The 21,039-nt window shown below is 56.2% G+C and overlaps 1 protein-coding gene across 50 annotated transcripts in view; it reads left to right on the top strand.

The window, feature by feature from the left end:
- Window positions 1-21,039, top strand: part of JAKMIP3 (Janus kinase and microtubule interacting protein 3) — a 129,402-nt gene that overhangs the window by 41,313 nt on the left and 67,050 nt on the right. For all 50 annotated transcript variants that reach the window (XM_070558040.1, XM_070559720.1, XM_070558631.1 and 47 more), the window contains exon 2: window positions 11,228-11,474. In XM_070558040.1, the coding sequence (XP_070414141.1) occupies window positions 11,340-11,474 (135 nt within the window). In that variant the 5' untranslated portion in view covers window positions 11,228-11,339. The remainder of the gene's footprint in view (window positions 1-11,227; window positions 11,475-21,039) is intronic.

Genomic DNA, 21,039 nt, shown 5'->3' with positions numbered 1-21,039 from the left:
CCTTCTCATTATGAGTCCTATTTCCCTACTTCTTTGCGTGTCTGGTAATTTTTGATTGGATGCCAGACATTGTGAATTTTATATTTTGGGGGCTGCATTTTCTTGTATTCCTTTAATATTTTGGAGCTTTGTTCTCCCTCACAGTTGAGTCATGTGGAAAGAGTCTGATCCTTTTGAGGCTTGCCTTTATGCTTTCTTAGAAACAGAGCAGCTTTTGATCCAGGCTAACTTGGCCCGCTCCTGAGGCAGTGCCTTTCCGGGAACCCTCCCAGGCACCTGCACGTCACACACTCAGGCTTCACCAGTGAGGAGGACCCACCAGGCCATGCGGTGCTGTCTGTTGTGGGGAGAACAGGCTTGGAGCCAGCTCCTTCAGAGGACCCTCTGCACCCTGCTTTCCTCATCTGAAGAACTAGAGGCTTGGCTGGTGATCTTGACATTCTTTCCTGTGCTGGAAGTATGGTTGTTACACGTCTCCAGTTTTAGATGGCTATTGGTCAGGTGGCTGGTTCAGTAGAAGCAAAGCTGTGTATAAACTTGGAACACTTTCATTCTGTATTTTAGTTCTGTTATTGTCAAAACACTTGTACTACCCCCTGGAAAACATTTACGGTGCTCAGTGCTTCACTTTATAAGGTCATAGTTGCTGCCAATTCTTGTATCTCAAAAGGGACTTCTAGGTATTAATGTGACCAAGCCTTCATCCCTGGACTAAGTCGGGCAAACTCAAAACCACACAGAAAGTGGCTTATTCAAAATGTATCTCCCTGAGACAGCCATGCACTCAAGTACTAGAGGCAATCGCCCTTTCTTCAAACAGGTCGATGGTTAGTTACTACGGTCATTTGATGTAATACCTCTATTCTGTCTTGAGAAGTGAGCTGGCAAATTTTAAATCACGCTGTGATTTAAATGATAACTGATATAATGGTAAATACAAGTATAAGATTTTTTTCTTTGATCAAAAAGTTGTGGCAGGACGTCTGCCTCCAGGAAGGCAGAGTAGATGGACTTTTTCCTATTTCTCCCTTTAGCACAAAAAAAACTCTGGACGTTGGATCTAAAACAACATAAGAAGACTGAAAGGAGGTAGGCTGACTAGGGACCTCGAGACCCAGGACGACACAGCGCTGAGTTTCCTGGGTGTTCTTTTGGCCTCAAACACCCCAGAGTTGGAGTGGAAGAAGCTGGCAACTCAGAAACACCAACAGGCACAGACAGAAACAGCCCTGAGAGAAGCCTGCTCTCTGCAGCTAAAGGACCAGAAGAAGAGCCTAGCAACAGACATTTTACTAAATGGGATGCACAGATGGCAGACGAGCACTGGAAAAGATGTTGTCACTAGTGATCAGGGAAATGCAAATTAAGACCACAAGGAGATCTCGCCTATCAAAAGGGCTAAAATGATAAATAGCAACAGCACCAAATGCTGACAAGGACGCAGAGTAACCGGAGCCCTCAGACACTGGTGGTGGGATGTCAAATGGCGCGGCCCATCTGGAAAGCAATTTGGTGGTTTCTTAGAAAACTAAGCATTTATTTACCGCACGACCCAGAAATTGCACCTCTAGGCATTTATATCAGAGAGATGAAAATTTATGTTCACATGAAAACCTGTACATGAATGTTTATAGCAGCATTATTCATAACAGCCGAAAACTGGAAACAACCCAGATGTCCTCCAGTGGGTGAGCGTTTAAACAACCTGTAGTATGTCCATACCATGGAATACTTCACAGCAATGACTGTGAGTGGACTATTGATGCACACGGCAACCTGGGTGAATCTCTAGAATTATGCCAAATGAAGAAAGCCGATTCCCAAGGGTCACGTACTATATGATTCCGTTTCTGTAACATGCTTGAACTGACAAAGTTACAGAAATGGCGAGCAGATCCATGGTTGCCAGGGCGAAGGAGGGGATAAAGTGGGTGGCGGGGCGGGGGGGGGTGTTGGTTTGAAAGGCAGCACCAGGGTCCCTGTGGACACGGAGGTGTTCTGTACCGTGACAGATTCGGTGTTATGTCCTGGTTGTGATTCTGCCTCGGAGTTTCTCTAGACGCCACCAGAGGGGGAATCTGTGTAAAGGGTCCCTGGGCTCTCTCTGTATTATTTCATACAGCTGCACAGGAATCTACAATGATCTCCAACTAAAAAGTGTATTTAAAAATAAGTCGTGGCGCCTCTGTGGAAGTTCAGAGTTTTAATTCATTTATAGGTGAGTCAGGACTTCAGCCTCGAGTCACCTCTCCTTTCAAGAGAGAGGAAAATGCGATGGATTCCCGTGTGTGGTGGACCAGGAGTGGTGACTCATCGTCAGACTTATAAATAAAAACGTGAGTGTGTGGAAGTCGAGGCGAGGATTTTGTGACGACGCCCAGTCACTCTTCAGAGGGACACACACCCAGCTCTGAGAACCGCATGTGTCCTTGTGAGGAAGGAGCATCTTCTCTGTCGTGGAGCATCCTCATTATCCACTGTGATAGTCACCCTCAGTGAGAGCTGGAAGTCCCACGGGCCCTTGTCGAAGTCGCCGGCACTGGCTGAGGTGGGTCTGTCATTCTAGCAGGTGCAGCATGGCGGCTGGAGCCCTGTCTGGGTCCTCTGCTCCTGTGACCTCCGTCTTCACAGTGACCTCCTGCCACACCAGGGCATTGGGGTGGGCAAGGGGCTGCTTACCCAGCTGCTCCTCTCCCAGCTTTACTGCACTTACCTGATGGCCAGGAGCAGGGTCTCTGCCCACTGTACGGGCTCCTGGGCCTTTCTTCTTCCCGGAGACTCTGGTCCATATTTAACAGACCTCCTTGGGGGTAATTCTCATGCTCTTTTGGGTTTGCAGATCACTTAAAAAAAAAATCTCTGAAAGGTTGTCTGCCTGGCAGCGGGGCAGAGGGGCTAGGGAAAGGGAGAAAAGGGGAGCTCCCTGGTATGCCCTGGCTCGGTTCTCACAGTTCTTTGCAGTGCTTCCAAACAGAATCTAGAAGATGCGTTTATCAGAAAGCATCCTTTCCTTCCCTCTCTCTCCCTCCCCACCAAACCGCATGCCCTCGTTTTCTACAAATTTCACTTCCGATAGAGGTTTGTACGAGGTCAACATACATTTGACTTCTTTGAAAACGTTGTACTTAGGAATAAAGGTTATAACCCAAACCCTTAATCCCTTCAAATCTCTCTTTTAGGAGACACATTTAGAAATACCGTTCATGTGTCTGGGGGTGGCTGTCGATTTATCATGAGATGAGCCCTTTCTTCCCACATTTCATGTCTGGTTGACTGTTAGAATTGAAGGGCATCTCAACAGGAGCCCACCAATCTCTGAATGATTTTAAGATAGTATCCAAATAGAATACGTGTCATTCCTGGCAAGGAATGCTTCTAAAGTCAGTAAGAAGCTACCTCCTGCGATTTTGTTGAAAGACGGCATTTGAAAACTGAGATGTTCGTGAAGTCGGGAAGCGCAGTTGGGAAGGCGGGAAGGGTGGAGAACGTCTCCCAACATGACGCTGGGCCTGTGGCCATGTGAGACGCAGCGCCCAATCTTCAGGGTCAAGGAAGAATATCCCCCAACCAGCTCTCAACCCGTCCCTTAGGCCTGCTGCACGCACCTATAGGCTGCTGCTCCAGCCATTTCTCTTCTCCCCGTGAGTCTAGACGGGGGATCTATCTGGCCAGGCAAGCTGGAGCTGTGTGGCCTGAGTTGAGGATTTGCCAGAAAAGTCTCACTTTGATGGGGACTGTGTGTGGCCACCTCTCTGGGCCTTTTGGTGACCCGAAAAATCCAGCTGCTGAGCAGCCATGCCCTCCTCGGCGCTCAGAGCAGGGCAGCAGCCGCCAGAGAGGCCGGAGTGCCCCCAGAGCAGCGCGGGGCGTGGCGAGGGCTTCTGCTTCGTGTGCTCAGACCCGCGGCCTCTCTGTCTTGTTCCAGAATCAAGACAAAAGACATGTGTGGGTAGCTCCGGGCGCAGAAACACCGTGGGTGCTTGACAGGAAGCTGACTGTCCCTCCAGCTCCCTGGGGTTCTGTCCTGCCGGCGCGGACACTGTGGCCCACGTGGCTGCACCAGGGCTGCCCCGGTCCTCAGTCCTCATGAAGCTTCTACATTGCCGCCTAGGGTGGCACTGTCAGACTCTTGATCTCTGCCTCTGGCTTCTAGAAAGTGCACGTCCAAGTCAGCCTTTGGCCGCAGCCTCCTTGCCCCACGGCCTTTGGTGGACCAGTGCTCCGTAGCGGGTCAGACCCGTCCTTTATCTGCGGGGAAGGCCCAGTGCTGGAGTCTCCGCTATAAGTCAAGGCCGTTCCCAGGGCACAAGATGAGATGGGCCAGCCAAGTGGAGGGGTCCCGCTGGGCTTTGCGATCAGGGCCCCGTGGGATTTCTCCCTGCTCCACACAAGCAAAACTCCTCTCCCGCACGGTTTCCAGATGTGGACCAGATTCTCTGACCTATGACATTTACATCCAGGCACCAATGGCCAGCTGACTTCTCCCTCTGGGTGGTATTTGTGTTTGCTGAGACACATGCGTTTTAAAGGGAGGGGCGTGTCTCTTCAGGGTTCCCCGGAGTGAGGCCCACACCCAGCCTGCCCCAGGGGAGAAAAAACGGGCATCAGCTCTGAGCCGCAGACCCTCACCAGCCCTGCCGCCGGCCCTGTGCCCCTCTGCCAGGCTTATGGTGAGGATCCCACCTGGAGAGGACGCGCCTTGACACCCTCCAGAGTGCATGTGCCCACCGCCGACACCCCAAGTGTCTGCCCTCCTGCATGACCACGGCCTGGACCTTTGCCCTCTCTCCTCCCTGCACTGCTGTGGCAGAGGGCACAGTGTGGATATTTGTCAAACTGCCAGCAGGGAGCCACGGCCTGCACTTGGAGGTCCTCATGGGATTTGACAGGGGCTCTCTGACCCTCCCCTGGGAGCCTGCTCCCCCTCTACCCCGACCTTGGGTTTCCATGGAAATGATGAGGATCAGAAGGATCAGATTCATCCTTTCTTCTCTGTAGATAAACTGTGTGACCCCAAAAGGATCCATGTCAAATGCCATCTGCTTGATAAAGTCAAAGCCGCTTGACAACCCGGGACACTCATGAATTACACGGCATCGCGCTGCACGCTGTTTGTGAGTTGGCCATTTTCGTGGATGTCTTGGTTCTCTCTACCAACGCAATGGTGCCAGAGCCCAACGGCTCCCATCTGGGAAACCCTGCAGACCAGCAGGGCCCGAGGTGCGAGCCACGCATTTGCCACACTGGCCTCCTCGTGAGCACCTTTGGAGTTTACTGTGGCGCTCAACGGGCGGTGCAAACAGGTCCATTGATCAGAGAGCCTCGTCTGGAGATAAAACTGCTTACACAGATCAGAATGAAGCTCTTCTGCTTATATTTATTACCTCCTCGGAGACCCTGAGACAAAAGTGGGCAGACTGCGCAATTAATTTATTAATCTAATGACTTCCTGGATGAAAGGATGACGGATGCCGTCCTGGTCTCAGATACGCATCAGGTTCATGCAGGCAGCGTGGCAGGGCCCTGGGTGCCATCCCGCCCTCTTCTCCAGCACCCCCGGCGGTCCCAGATGGGGGCTCTGATTCCATCCAGTAAATATTGAAGACGCCCAGCATTGTTGTGCAAATGCTGATTAGGGAACAGAGCAATTTCAGGATGCTTATGTGAGTCTCCATCTGAGCAGGCTGCAGCCTGGTCAGTGCCCCGCACATGGCCCGTCAGCTGGCATCGCCAGTGCGTCCCTCAGCCCCATCTTCTCCCCGCCAGCACAGCGACAGCCACCTTGCCGGCTTGAGCTGAGCTCCTGGGAAACGGGAGGCCTGACTTGGAGTCTTTGGGCTGCTCTGCTTCTGAGGTTCCAACAGTGTTGGCTGTGGCTCCCCATGGAGCGGGCGCCTCGGTCCACCCGTGACCTGGGGATAGGGTCTGTCACAGCCCTGTGGGTGGGCTGCTTCAGCCACACCCCACCACCCCCAGCCCCTGCTTCCAGAGGTCAATGACTCTTCCAGGCAGGAGTGACCACATAGGGGCCAGAGCATTTGCCAAAGCCCAAGGGCCTACTGTGTGCCAGGTGCTGAGGCCACAGTGGGCTCCCCAGAAGTTAGTGGGGGGCTAACTGAGGTGCTCACACTGGGAAGGTGTGTGCCAGGCTGGGCGGGGCTCCAGGGGTGGGGCTGCTTGGCTGGAAAGGAGGGGAGGCGGTGGAGGGTGAACCCTAAGATGCGGGCCTGGAGGTGGGGCGTTGGCTGCCTTTGGGAAGGGTGGCTGAGAGGAGGACGGGCAGAAGTGGAGCTCCTGAGGATGTGTCTGTACTTAGCCAGCTGCTCTAATGCTCCCAAGGGAGGGACAGGCGTGTCCCCTGTGGTCCCCATCTTGACCCCGCAGTACCTGGGTCTCTGTGCAGGTGGCCCCAGTCTGCTCTGGCCTGGGACCGTCAGCAGGATTCGTGCAGCTGTAGGGGCCACGCTGGAGGGGCAGCTCAGGCTCTGTGCTTGGGATTTGGAGGTGGGCCCGAGGGTCTCCTCGGGGGAGGGAGAGCCGTTGGCTCTCCTGCTGGCTGCAGGCCCCATCCTGACCTGGTCTGTTGAATGCATGGCTCCCATCTTGGTCCCTGCTGGCCCCCATCCTGATCCAGGCTCAACCTGGGCAGATAGAGCGGTCACAGGGTTCTGTCCAGTGGGCACCCCACGATGTCCTTCTCAGACAGTACTGCTGGAGTCCCCTCAGGCCTGCACCCTGTTGGCCAATTGCAGGTCCCCACAGCCCAGAATGAGATGCAGGGTTTGCCACTTGGCTTCCAGAGCCCTTGGCTCAAGCCACTGGCTCCTGCGCAGCTGAAGCCCTGGCAGCCCCGAGGTGGGGTTCTGGGCCGCGGTGCTGGCTGAGACCTCACACTCCCGCGGCCTCTGTGTCTCCCCTGCATCCGGCCCTCTGCCTCCCAGGGTGGCAGGAAAGGCGTGGGAGCATGTGTTACAGATGCAGCACCCGTGAACCTGGACACTATCATTACAGCCGGTGCTGTGCTGGGTGTGGGGAGGGGGGCGAAGCTATGGGATGCAGAGTAGCAAGTAAAACAGAGCAGGAGACCCTGGAGCCTTCTTGGGCGCACCCCAGCTCTCCATCACTTACGTAAGCCCCGTCTCCTCCTAATGTCAGTAGTGACATCTTGGGGACGCATGGTACCTCCGTCTACCAAAGCTCTCATCAGCCAGAGGCTTAAAGCTGATATCACCGAACACAAATAGGATGCGGGGTGAGACGTGGACATCCCCTTTTCCTCTCCTCGTGCAGTAATCCTATCAAGTGCTCCAGGAGGACGTGCAGCCGGGCAGGAAGGAGGAGCCCCCTGGAACCCCAGCCTGAGGTGCTGGTGAGCGGGACCCACCCGGTGCCCTCAGCGGGCTCTGGGGAGATCAACTCTGTTCCCATTGATTGCCTAGAATTGAAGTTATCATACTTAATGTATTTGTCCCCAAATTGGTGTTGGAGAAAAATATTAACTCTGCCTTTGGGGAGATGCCAGGCTAAGACTGGAGGGCCCTTGCTACGTGGAAAACTCTGAATGCACCGTGGCCAGTGCCAAGTGGAGGCAGCTCAGTCCCGGGATCAGGGGTGCAGCGACAGGCAGGGTCCTGAGCCCAGGCCAGAGGCCACGGTGTCTGCACTGAGCCTTGTGGGAGTAAATAAAGGTGGCATGGGGGGCACTGGGAGGCCAGGCTGCAGGTGACAGGGGGAGGGGAGGGCCCCCCTGCTGTCATCCACCATGGGGGGTCCAGGTTCAGGGTTGTGAGGCAGGTGTCTGTCTGGAAACCCAGACGTGGATTGTCTGCCTCCATCTTACCCTTCAGTTAGTTACCTCTTTAGAGCCTGGAGATGCTGGCTCTCCATCCAGGAAAGGCCCCCAGAGCTTCCTTTAAAAATAAGTAGAAAATAATGAGCCCATCCATTTACAGAAAACATTGAGTGAATAATGGCGTGGGTGGAAGGCAGCAGGCAGGCCGTACAGGCGATGGGAGTCACTGAGATCTGGCAGGGAGAATGGAGGGTTTTAGGTGGGGGAGGCAGGAGGATGGGGCCAGGCGGTGTCTTGAAATGGTTGCTTGGGAGGCCGCTGTGGAGAACAGATTGGAGAAGATCGAGAGAGGATGTAGGGAGGGCGGTCAGGAGGCTGGGGCCATGATCCAGGGAAGACGCTCATGAGCCTGGGCCTGGGGCGACTGGGGGGCAGAGGTGGGGCCCCAGGCCTGCTCACAAAAGACTGTGGGTCTGGCAGTGCCAAGCCCCTGACCAAAAGCACCAGTGAGCCCCCCAGGGCCTCCCCAGGCCGGACCCTTGAAGAACCTTATCAGGAGGACGGACCCGCAGCGGCTCCGGGCAGGGTGGCTCCCACCCACTCCTGAGGCCAGTGGAGTTCTCCACCCGGGTATCTGAACGGTAGGCAATCATTTCTCCTAGTCATTTTCATGAAAATCCTGGGTTTTCTGGCCATGAGGTGCAGACAGAGCAGGGCAGCTCGCAGGCCTAGGACGTGAGTGGAGGGCAGGCCCGTTAGGAGGGATTAATGTAATTCATAAACAATAATGAGCTCACACCTGAAGGTACCCATTCCTGGGAGAGAGGGGCCAGCAGCCTGGGGTTCTGCTGGGGTCCCAGGGCCCCGGGGAGCCCTGCCAGGGTCCGTGGACTCCCACCTTCATGAGCAGATGGACGCTTCCCCCGCACCACCCCCCATCGGCCTCAGGCACCGTCCAATAGGTCCCATGATGCTCCCGCTGAGCTTTCTGCCCCTTCACAGATGGTTTCCTGCCAGTGACGGCCAGAGTTGGGGTACCCTGGCCTTGCTCAAGGTCCCTGTGCCCTTGCCTCTGGTGTGAGCGGATGCAGCCCTGCACACTCGGCCTAGTTTGGATTTCTGCCTCTCACCCTCAGGGTGAGCGGAGGCTCCGTGGACCGGAACTGGTGATGATCTTCTGGTGGGTGGGGCCAGCTTCTGCGCACAGGTGCCCCTTAGAGCGGCGAGTGGCTCCTGTGTTGGAGTGTGCGATCTGGAGGTAACCCACCAGCAGAACAGGGCATGGGCGCACCCTTGCTGGGAGAGACTCCGGCCCCCTGAGAGCTTTGGACGACTGGAGGCCAGAGCCAGGGGGCTTTTTCTCTGCTTAGACAAACGTTTTAGCTTTCTATGCTTTTCTTCCTCCAAAATGGAAACCCACCACTCACCGCTGCCTGAAGCCATCCAAAAATTAACTATTAGATGCTGCAAACAGTGAATGATTAGAAACTAGCTCGTGTGATAGGTCTGTGTGGGGTCAGAGGATATTAGCCCCACGCCCTTTTAAAATGGATTCTTCTTCCGAAGCTGCCTTGTCTGTTTCCAAGAATGAGGCCGTGTGGAAGACAGCTGTCCCGCTGGCCACCTTTTATGTCCCTCTTCTCTGAACGCCTGTGCCCTAACGGCCGCCAGGCGAGAGAGCTCTGCAGCTGCTGAGAAGCCTGGTGGCAGCGCACGAGGGCCTCAAGGGCGGCGGTGAGTGGGGCGGGGCTTGGCGCCTGGGGACAGGCGCTGTCCCAACAGCCATCGCCATGTGGCTTTGCCTTTAGGAGCAGGAGCCGGAGGCCTGGAGATGCTGCAAGCAGGAGCCCACGGGTCCCTCAGAGGCTCTGCGAAGACTTGAAGGAGGCGGAAAGCTCACAAAATGGTCACCAATGGTGACGTAGAAAAGATACCCCAAATTGACAGCCTAGGGCCTGACCCCGTCCCTTTCCCAAATGAGTTCTTCACCCCCTGAGAGTGCACAGGGGCTGTGAAGAGGAAGGCGGGAGAGGCTCGGCCATCCAGGTAGTGCCCGCGGCTGACTCTCTGTAACGCTTCATTCAAAGCCATTTAAGAACCTGCTACCAGCTCTCCCCAGGGCAGTGCATTGCCAACATGTAACAAGACATCTCTACGTCTTCTCTCCTCTCTTTCCCTTTCTCTTCCTTGAGAGGAGCCGCTCTCTCAGATCTCTCTTCTCACTCTCACACCAGTGAGCGGGGGCCTCTGCCCTCCTGCTCCTCCTGCCTTTCTACCCAGTTCCTTCTTCTCACGCGTGCGTCAATCTTGGGCCTTCCCAATACCCCCCAACTCCCCCCATTCTGTGGCCTTTTCCTGGTTCTGTATCACGAGGCCTCAGGAACCGAGCTGGGAAAGAAGAGAAAGGCCATGAGCACTTCTCTGGAAAGTGTGTCCCCTGGAGGTGACGATGCCACTGCAATGCCTGTGGGCTGTGCCCAACCTGTGGTCTGGTCCCTCCAGCCCCTTCCTCATGCTTGAAAGGCTGATCTGTGGCCTGATGACCCAGGCCTTGAAGGTGCCTTCCCAGGCCTGTCAGCTGGGGTGGGTACCGGCAGGGGGTGCTGGTGGGGGACAGTTGTGGGGAACACAGGACACCTCTGTGGCATGGATCACTTCTTTGGACCACTCTCCTGGCGTCTAAAGCACAGGATGGAGGCCTCGTGGGGCAGGGACATTCTGCATGTCTCTGTGCAGGTGAGACAGCTGAGGCACAGGGTTTCCCAGGGAGCAGGTGTGGAGCGGACTCAGGCCCCGCCTCCTGTTTGACTCCATGGTGCCTGCACAGCGGGTCGATTCCCCCTGTTCCCCATGCGGTGTGTTGGGCATTGGGCGCTGGGCCATGTGAGGAGTGAAATGAGGCCCAGGCCTCAGGAGGCAGCGGGAATTCAGGAATTGACGTGCTGGGTGATGGAGGAGCCGGCCCAGGGTGGGCCTCGGCTCTGTGGGTGCCTGGGGTGTGCATTTGCGTGCTGTGTTGGCTCAGGCACGTGGGCTGATGTTTATGGGTCCCGTAGAGGAACCCCGGAGCCCAGCCTCCACTCCCTTCACTGTCTGAGAAGCTCGTGTTTCACACCTGCTGTTGCCATCAGGCTCACACACACTTGTATGTCAAATTCAGCCCTTAAAGTTGGGTCCCCAGTCTCTCATTCCAAAGGGGAAAGGAATAAATGTTTATCGAGTGCCCGTAATTTGCGAGGCATGGGGACACACTCTTGCACATGGGGTCCCTGTGAGGAGCGCTGTACAGAGGGCACACGGCCTCTGTGGTCTGGGGCTGGCATCCTCAGGGCAGGTGGGAGGCCAGCCTCACCCCCACCGGCCCCGCACATGGCCCCGAGCTCCCGGTGAGGTGGCAGGAGTGCAGACTCCTCACCAGCTGTGCTTTCCCTCCAGGTGAGTGAGACCATGTAGCAGAGCCGCAGCGAGGTGACAGCTGCCCGAGCTTGGTGTGCACAGCCCAGCCCAGACGAGCGACCCGCCCAGGCGGCCCTTGGCCACCCTCACCATGTCCAAGAAGGGCTCAGGCGGCCGAGGCAAAGGGGACAAGGCTGAAGTCCTCGCCGCACTGCAGGCCGCCAATGAGGAGCTGCGGGCCAAGCTCACCGACATCCAGATTGAGCTGCAGCAGGAGAAGAGCAAGGTGGGCCCCCCATGCCCCTGCCCCTCCCCACTTCTCCACACCTTCCTGGGCCCCCGAGGTCTGCCCAGAGCCATGTGTAGCCAGGTCTCTGTGGAAGTGCCCACCCAGCTGGTCCTGCGGCTCCGAGGGGCTCTCCAGGCAGCTCAGGAAGACAGACAGCTCTTGGGGGGCCCTGGGGGAGGTGAGGAGGTGTCGTGAGAGTGTCTCCCACCACAGGTGAGCTGCAGACGGGAGCCCCGGCCATGTGGGAGCAGCCCTGGTTCCCAGCGCGTGTGCCGAGGGGCCTCGTCCCGTGGCACCGTCCGCAGAACGCTCCTTCCTCCTGAGCTGTCCACAGTGGAATTGAACCCAGATGGAAGTGGTAGCACCCCTGCTGGATAAAGGAAACAGCCAGGCCCTGGGCATAGAGCTTCCAGGCGTGGGGGATCAGCTCTTATAACCGACCTCAGAACCGCTGGGGCAGGCTCACAGAGATGGGGGGTTCCCCAAATGGCCCCCCGCCCAACACCCAGCTCTTGGAGTCCTTGCAGCCTGTGGGGAATGCTGGGCTTGTGCTGGTGGCTGAAGGGGGCCTCTAGGAGGGGCTGCTCAGGGGACACAACCTGCTCAGCACCAGATCCAGCCCCGAGGTGGGCTGTCCACTGGCTCCCACTGCCCTCCCTCTCTGCCATAACCTCTGCTCTCTCCTCTCGCCCACCCAGGAGCCACCAGGAGGTGGGCACGGGCTCCAGAGGGGATGCAAAGAAGAGAGGATTTGGGAGAGGGCAGCGTGAGGCGAGGGTGAATGACCCAGGGCCGGATGCCCTCCCAGAGGGCTTGAAAGGCCCGAGGCTGCGGATTCGTGGCTATAGCTCTCCCCGTCCTTGCCCAGAGCAAGTGGAGGAAGGGAGGCAGGTTATTTGGGGCCAGTTGCTTCCTCTGAGTTACCAGCCTCCTGGTTAAATCACAAGAAGAGAAATGTTTTGTGACCTGTGAGACTATGTGGAATTTGGATTTCAGTGTCTGTAAACACAGTAGTTAGGACACAGCACGTGCATCCACACACTGTCGCAGAGCAGCTGTGGCAGAGACTGAGCCACAAAGCCTAAAATACTTAGCATCTGGCCCTTTACGGAAAATGCGTGCCAGCCTGTCCTGGGCGCTTACCCTCCCTCCTCAGGTCCCCTGCTCTGTACAAAGGGCACAATGACAGGACCTGCTGCCTGGAGCACAGATGCTAGGAGGTGGCTATCATGGCCACCACGTGGCCTCTCCCGTGGCCAGGCCACCTCGCTGGGCCTGTGGGAGAGTCAGAGCCCGCAGAGGGCTGAGGTCAGGATGGAGGGAGCCGGGGGACATCGATGTCAGCACCAGCTCTGTGCCAGGCAATCACCAGGTCAGCAAGGACAGCTCCAGGAGGCCCAGACACACTGCCTGGCTGGAGCACGAGGTGAGGGTGCAAGCATCAAGTGGCCTGGGATGGAGAGTCACCCCAAAACACAGAGACTGTCAGTTCTGGCACCACTGTGAGCCCTAGAGGCATGCAGGCACTCCAAGCATCTTGTCCTGGCCAGATTGTAGCTGCTGCCGGCCAAGCTCAGACATCCCTCTGGCCCTCCCATCTCTTGCGTTTGCAGATGAAAGAGAAGAAGACATGACTTGTTAAGAACCCAATGACAATGAGACCCTTTGTTTTATTGGGTAAGCATATAATGGCAATGATCTTTTCAAAACATCGCCACCACATGGTGGAAATTGCAAACTACAGCACTTTGTGCGCAGCTCAGATTGTCGGTCTACCTATGGCAGCAGCATCCTACATATTTCATATGCAGTTTTGTCAAAACCCATCCACCCCACCGCATCCTGAGGGGGCGTGTGCCGGTCCCTCACCCCTCAACAGGCCCCAGTCTGGCGGGTTGGAGTTAGTGGCTTTCCCAGCGCCAGGCGAGAGCCCCAGGGCTGGTGTCTGAGGTCCTCCGGCCCAGACCCTGTTATTTATACGACACATATTGATTTATTTTTTGAAAAGATGAAAAACCTCTTGGTACAAAATTCAAAAGGAACAAAGGAAAAGGCCCAGTGTGAATGAGCCTCTTCTTTGAGTCCCATGCCCCCAGCTCCCTTCCCAGAAGGTTCCAGTTACACTTTCTTGAATGCACCTGCGTGAGCCTCTCTTTTTAAAGCTTAAATGATGGCTACAGATGGCTCAGCAGTTCCTTTCTCTTCTTAACTTCACAGAGTGTCTTCAAGGGGTTCCCTGTGGAACATGGGAGCTCGCATCGCGCTCCTTCATGATTCCGCCGGGCCCAGCACAGTTGGCCTGTCTGCTGCATCCAGGCTGTTTCCAAATTTTGGCTGATACAGCAGCCGTGCCGTGAACGCCTCTGTCTGCATGTCTTGGCCCACATGTGCCAGGACGCTTGTAGGATAAATTCTTGCACGGGGACTGCTGGGTCAGAGCATGACTGACAGAGTGCACCAGGGCCTTTTGAGATCAGAGAGGGCCCCTGGTGAGGTGGATGCTCAGCGAGGCGGAGGCAGAGGGAAGCTCCAGGAGTCAGAGCAGTGGCCGGTCCTCACTGGGCTGGGTTTGCTGGCGAGATGCTGGCTGCACTGGGCGGCCCCAGCACATTGGCCCTCCTTCCTACAGACATCCTAGTTGCCCTGGCTTGGAAAAGGGCTCTGAAATCTTTTTACCTCTGTTGATAGCTCTTTCTAGTTAAGACCCCTCAGGCTGCGGTTTCCAGACCTCTCGCTGTGTGTCAGAGTTCCCCGTGACCCTTGTTAAAAATATGGGCCCTCAGCCTCACCTTGGACCTGCAGAATCAGGAGCTCTTTGAGCCCTGGGCGCAGGGCCGTGTTTTAGCTGCTCCACGGCCGCTCTGAGGCTGAGCGCGCCTTCCCCACAGGCTCGGCCTCAGGTCCTGCTGCCTCTGGGCTGCCGTCCTCCCTCCCTTCTCCCCGCTTCGCTCCGTGGCTGAGCTGAAGTGTAGGGGTGAAGGGCCTGGATTTCCTACATTAAAGAAACTTCCAGGTGGTGTAGAAGGTAATGATTCTTCATTGTCTTCTCAGCTCCCAGGTGCTGTCGCTAGCCCAGAAGCAGGGGCTAGGGTAGGGGAAGCAGGAGGGGTCCAGGTAGACCAGGGATGGCGGAGGGCCCCCCGGCCACCAAGACCTGGGACATTCTCTGAGTCTCCCCCAATGTCATTAACCTGCCCCCTCCCTCTGCCCCACCCACCTGCTGGCTCCCACTGGTGCCACCAAGCCAGACCTGCACCTGCCCAGCCAAGCATCATTTATACATTATAGGTTTTAAAAAAATGCACGTGTGGGCTGGCCCGGTGGCGTAGTGGTTAAGTTCGTGTGCTCTACTTCGGCGACCTGGGGTTCGTGGGTTTGGGTCCTGGGTGTGGACCTACATGCTGCTCATCGGGCCATGCTATGGCGGTGTCCCACATATAAAATAGAGGAAGATAGGCACAGATGTTACTCAGTGACAATCTTCCTCACCAAAAAAAATATAAAAGCATGTGTGTGCATGCATGCGTGTGCATACAGATAAAAATATGGTGGCTAGACGGGCACCCAGCACCCAGAATTAACACATGCTGTCATTCGGGTTCAAATATAAATGGCCCAGAACCTCACAGACCCCCTACCCTCCCGCCGAGGTGCTGGGTTCGAGGCTGGCTTCACCCACACCCCCTGAGAGGGCTGGCCCTCCCTGGGCCTCAGCATCCTCCTCTGAGACTGGAAATGATGGTGCTGGTCTTGTGGGACAGCTGTGAGGAGGCCGTGGGCTTGGCTCACGTAAGGGGCCCGATGGTGCCTGGCACACGGGGTGGGGTTTGTGGTTTCTGCCACCGCGTCTACCCCTGTGGGCGGTGAGCTGGGAGCAGCCCCTTGGTTTCCTTTACCCTCAGGATGTTTGTGGCGGCTGGAGCTGCCCCTTGTCGTGTTTCTTTTCCGGCTCTTGCCTGCGGGTTCCCTTCCCTCCCTACAGTCAGTTCTCAAACAAGGACACGTCTGAATTGACCCTCTGTGTGTCCTGAGAGGGGGCTCAGGGCTGAGGCTTCGTGCAGCCTCTCAGAGACCAGGCTGCGGGAAGCGCTGAAGAAATCCACGCCTTTTGTCTGCTTGTCTGTCTCAGCGACCGGAGCTTTCCCACAAAACGTGGAGGGTTGTTGGCCTGCAAAATGCATGCCTCCATCATGGCGAGGTGGGGGATCCAAGTGAGCACTGGTAATTACAACACCTACTGACAGCATCCGTCCTCATCCATCCCTCCGAGGTCTGCCCGTGCGCGGTAACTGAAGTCCTCATTGCAACTACCAGACAGATTTATGTGACCGGACCCCGCATGGGGAGTTGGAGCCTTCTGTGTGATTTCCAGCACATTTCAGATGCTCCTGAAGCACCCGAGGAGGAGGGCCTAGTTCTGGACCTCACGATGCAGTCACTGGACGGCCAGAAGGACCCTTCTTAGGACAGACCAACTCTTTCCCCAGGTCCCCAGGCATGCCTGGACAGGACAGAGCAGCCCCTCCCAAGCAGGTCTGGAGTCTGACCATGACCCCGGAGGCCCTCACGCCCGCGGGTGGCCCATGCAGCTTCAGTTCCCGGGTGCCGGCTCCTGTCTCTTCCCCGGGAGTTTCTAGCACGTGGGAATTCTGCAGCTGCACCCTCTCCTTTCGAGGATCGCGGTTTCCAGGAAGGAAGGTCCCCGCTAAGAACAGAAAGAAGCCCATAAGCATGGCAGCGACGAGCGCAGCATTTCAGATTTCAGGCCAAGGGTTCATTCATCGCTGAGGGACACTTGAGTGAACTGAGACTTGACAGTAAAGAAAAAATGATTTAAATATAAACAGGCCCGCCCTGCTACCGGTCTTCTGTCAGGAGGTTTAAACGGGCCCATCTCCGATGAAGAAGAGCCTTCTGGGAAGAGGGAGGCAGCCTGGCAGGGAGAGAAGCTCAGAGGGAAGAGCCTCACGGAGGCCCTGTTGAAGTTCACTCAACATTGTCTTAAAGAAAGTGAGGGGTTGGGGTCCTTTAAAGTGGAAGAAGCAGTAAAAATAATCAGGGCGACAGGGTCACCCATGTTTCCATTGCAGACTTGAGAAAGCTCCAGCTGTCCTGTGGGCACAGAGCAGCCCCCCGGCTGCACTCACGGGGTCTCTACGGCAGGCCATGCCCCCAGTCATGCACAACCCTGGAACCATGTGCGAGGAGTGAACACAAGGGATGAAGGAGATGCACCCAGACATGAACCCTGCTGTTAGGAAACACTCTGAGGGTCGTCCAGGCCTCTGGCTGTGAATGGGAGGCGGCCCCTCCCCACCTCCAGGCCTTGACTGCCACTCGGGAAGTACTTACTGAGCATCTGTGTGCTGGCTGCTGGTTCCCGGCTCCCAGGGTTGTGTCCCAGAGGAGGGGGACATGTAAGGAGCAGGAACCGGTAGCTGGGCAAGGTGAAGCCAGGTGAGCAGACTTGCTGGGCAGTGGTGCAATCACTCTGCTCGGCAATCAGGGAGGGCCTCCCCAACACTAAAGAGGCGGCCTTGGGCTGAGACCCGGACCACAGGAAGGAGCCAGCAAAGGTGGATCTGAGGGTGGGTCGTTCTGGACGGGGTGAGTGAGGAAGCCAGGGGCAGGAATGAGCACGCCTTGCCTAATGCAGCCGGTGGCAGGGGAGGGTGACAGGAGGGTGGTCCAGAGATGAGGCCATGTTGGCCATACGGCGAGGCGGGGGGGCAGTGGAGGGGACCTAATGATGTGCCGTCTGGACCAGGACCCTTGGGACAGTGAAGGGTCCTAAGGCAGACTGACACCTACTCGCGGACCTTAACTCAGTTGACAGTTGCTTTCAGCCCAGGTGTGTGCAGTGTCCTGGTCACAGGTCACTGTATGTCTTACTGTAGGGCCCTCTAAAAACACTGTGACAGTCGCTGTCTTCAAAATCTGATGAGGTGGGTGGTCTAGAAACACCAAGTGTTTTCCCTGTTTCATCATGAGCGGTGAGAACCAAGGGGGAGCCAGACAGGGAGAGACGGAGATCAGGAGAGACGATTCCACGCCGGCCAAGGGGGGCACGTCCACAGCACGGGACCAGGCCCTGGGGGCCAAGACACCTGCTCTGTCCACGCAGAGAGGTGGGGACAGATAACGGGAATGACCTCAAAATCCCCCAACGCAGTTATTTCCAAAACTCCTTTGGGAAATGGGCTTCCACTGCTGCGGGCATGGGACAGCGTCACCCAGCACCGTGTGCCAGGGCCCTGGAAAGGCTGCAGACCCTCTCTGTCTCGTCAGTCAGACACTCACATACATCTCTGGGGAAGCAGAGCCCCGTGGGACTCTGTAGACAAAAACACTGCAGAAAGAACACAATTGAAGAAAATAATGAGCCAGAGAGAAGGATGCCTTCCCCTTAAGGCATTGGAAGAAAGAGAAGTGAGAGAGCGTTCCGGAAACTAGGCTAATGTGAGGAAAGGCCACAGCAACTCACAGAATCGAGGAGTGTGAGGCTACGTGGAAGAGGGGGCGTGCATCCATTTATTCAGAGGCAGGCTCTATTATATGTCACCGAGAAGTAAGGCCGTGCTGGAGTTGCAGCTGTACGTGCCCCGGACCATGAGAGGAGGTGGGTGAGGCCAGCGAGGACGTGCACACATGCCAGGGTGTGTGTGTGCTCTGCTCCAGTGTTTATTTGTCTGTTCCTGTAAGGGAGCTAGTCCTGAAATGGCTGATCTCTAAAGAGGTTAGCATAAGATTATTTTCCTGGAAACATCATACAGAAAAATGTCCTTTTTAGTAGAAAAGTGGCGTCCATCGCATCTGAACTCATAGTGTTTCTGTGCAACCGGGTCTGCGTCTGGGCAGACAGGAGTGGGACAAGGCCATCCTCGACTCCTAGAGGTTTATTGGATATTCCCGAAACAACTTTAACTGTCCCATTCACATATTTCAGAACCCCATGATGCCATGTAACAGCAAGAGTTCCAAAATCCATTGTGTGTGCCTGTGTGCACATGTTGATGTATGTACACGCACATGTACACGTGTGATAGATGTGTGTGCATGTGCGTGATGTGTATGTGTGTATGTGCATGTTGGGAGGCACACCCTGTATGAGGACCAGAGGTTGGGGGGCTGTCTTGAGCCATCAGCAGGACTAAAGGGCCTGGCACTGCATCCCGGGGGCCTTCTGCAGCCCCCCAGCTCCCAAGACTCCTCATTAGACCCCAGGTGTGGAATGCCAATGACTCTCTTCCTCGGCCTCACCTGGGGAGAGAGAGATTTTAGAAGATTCCCAAGACCCAAGCTACCTTCTCTGCCTGTGACAATATGTTATCATTTTTGGGCAAGGGGCCCAGGCATCCGTGTTTTGTAAAGCTTCCCCCAGTGCCAATGTGCAGCTAAGCCCAAGAACCACTGCCTTGAAGGGTCCCTGCTCGGAGAGCCCTGCTCTTCGTCAGAAACTGCGGGTCAACAACTGCGCGTCTTTTTTGAGCTGAATCGCTGGTGGTGGCTCATGAGGACCTCTGGGGTTTGGAGGAGAGGCTGTTGATGCAGGTTTGTGGAGCAGGGGCTCCACGAGGACGATGAGTCTTGAAGGGCAAATCCATCCTTCGCCCCCACCCCCCGCTGCTGACACCTTACCAGGGTGAATCAGCCCCAGTCGCCACCCTCGCTCCAAAAGGGAAGCAAGACATGTCAGTCCATGACACGAGGCAGAGAGGGGAAATGTGCTCAGAGACAAGGATAAAGCTGCTGTTTGTGCACAGGAATTTACCGTCTGAAAAGCAGGTTCTCATTCTTTTCCTACCTGCAGCCTTTGTGGAGTGTGTGGTCATCTGGCTCCTCGAGGTCCAAGGCAGAGCTGGGACTCAAGGTCCATGAGTTCTGGGGAAGTGGAGCTGGCTTCTGGCTAAGCTGGGGAGCAGGCACTGGGGGAGGGTGGCCCTCAAGAGGCAGCCACCCTGGAGCTGGGTGTGAAGAGAAAGTCAAATTTGGATCCGTGAATACCGTGCATCTTCATATTCTCCTCTCTGGGGTCCTGTGGGCTGGGAATCTGCCTGACCTCCCTCTGGCTTTCAAATCCAAAACCACTGGGCCCAGAGAGAGTTGCTCAGCCCCTGGCGAGCATCAGGAGTTCCGTGCAGCTCCCGGCACAGGCCCAGCAAAGCGCCCTGGCCCCGGTCAGTACGCGACCCGCCTCCAACCCCAGGGCAGGGTGGACGGCCTGGAGGACTTCAGCTGGGCCCTGAAGGAGGTCCCAGCATCCCCCACATCAAACCTCTGTCCTCAGGCTCCTGGAAACTTTAAGCTACTCCTTCCTCCTTTCAAATGTGATCTCAGGAAACCAGAGTCACAGATGCCTCCATCCAGCATCCAGGTTGCCCAAGAGCATTGTGTGAGGGGGACAGAAGCCACTGCTCTACCTGGGGGCCTGAGATGGCCTCAGACCAGAGCTTCAGGGCCCAGGGACTGAAGTCCACGACACCCACCTGGCGGGAAAGGGTCCAGGCCTCTGCTTGGGCACACAGCCTGGCCACAACCGTATCCGGAGTGTGCACACCCCTTGCCAGGCCTTCTGGGCTGGCCCCCGACAGAGAATTCCCTGCAAGGATGAAAGAAAAACAGGAGTGTTTTTCAGCATGTTTCGTTTCATGAAAGCTCATTGGAAACACTCGCATTGATCTGAGGCATTTGAAGATGAGAAATATAGTCAAGCACCTGTTGACCATAGGTCAACAAATCCCTCGCTTCAGTAAGGAAGGAAAACGCAGCCTTTGTGGCTGGTACACGAAGGCGTGGTCAGTCGGTTAACGATGCTTTCACAGATGTCAGCGGAGTCCACACAGCGTGGAGTGAAAGTGAATGAGGATGAGGCTCCGAAGGGGGTGGAAGGACGAGCCGGGCACAGAGCAGGCTGCCCCAGGGCACAGGCTGTTCCTGCCGGTGGTCCCTTCCTTAACGTGGGCTCCCGCCAGCAAGCCACACGCAGGGGCTCAGAGCAAAAGCTCCGGGGCCGCCAACCTGTGGGGAGAAGAGGAGGCCGGCTCTCAGGGGAGCCGAGACTGGGACCTGCGCCCGCCTCGCTCCCAGGCAGCCGGCCACAAGGAGCTAGGATGCAGCTATTTGCCACGTGTGGATGAACCACCGTGGGCGCCTAGGGGAGGGATGGGTGATTCTGGCCAGGTGGACAGGCCTGAAGCAGAAGAGGGCCTTCAGGGTGGGGAGGGGTCTCGGGGCAGAGATGCAGCTGAGGCTGGAAGAAATGGCAGGTGGCAGCTCTGCCCTGTGCAGTGGGTCATTTTGGTTTTTCCAGCAGTCCTTTTGCCTCTCCCCACCCGGAGGATGCTGAGGCCATGGCTGCGTGGCTCACAGCTGTCTGCCCCCCTGTGGAGAATGGAGATGGATGGGAACGAACCCCAGAACCCATGGCATGGGATCAGCAAGGGGTCCTATGGTGCAGAACCTAGTTAGGATTCTTCAGGAGAACTTTAGGAAGACTGAAATAATCACAATGAAAGACAGGAAAATGTCCAGGTCAGAGCAATCCAGTTACTATGAGAAAAAA

The sequence above is a fragment of the Equus przewalskii genome, chromosome 1 (genome assembly GCF_037783145.1).
Source record: "Equus przewalskii isolate Varuska chromosome 1, EquPr2, whole genome shotgun sequence".
NCBI lineage: Eukaryota > Metazoa > Chordata > Mammalia > Perissodactyla > Equidae > Equus > Equus przewalskii.
Note: the sequence above shows the minus strand (reverse complement) of the source record. Positions and strands in the feature narration are given on the sequence as shown.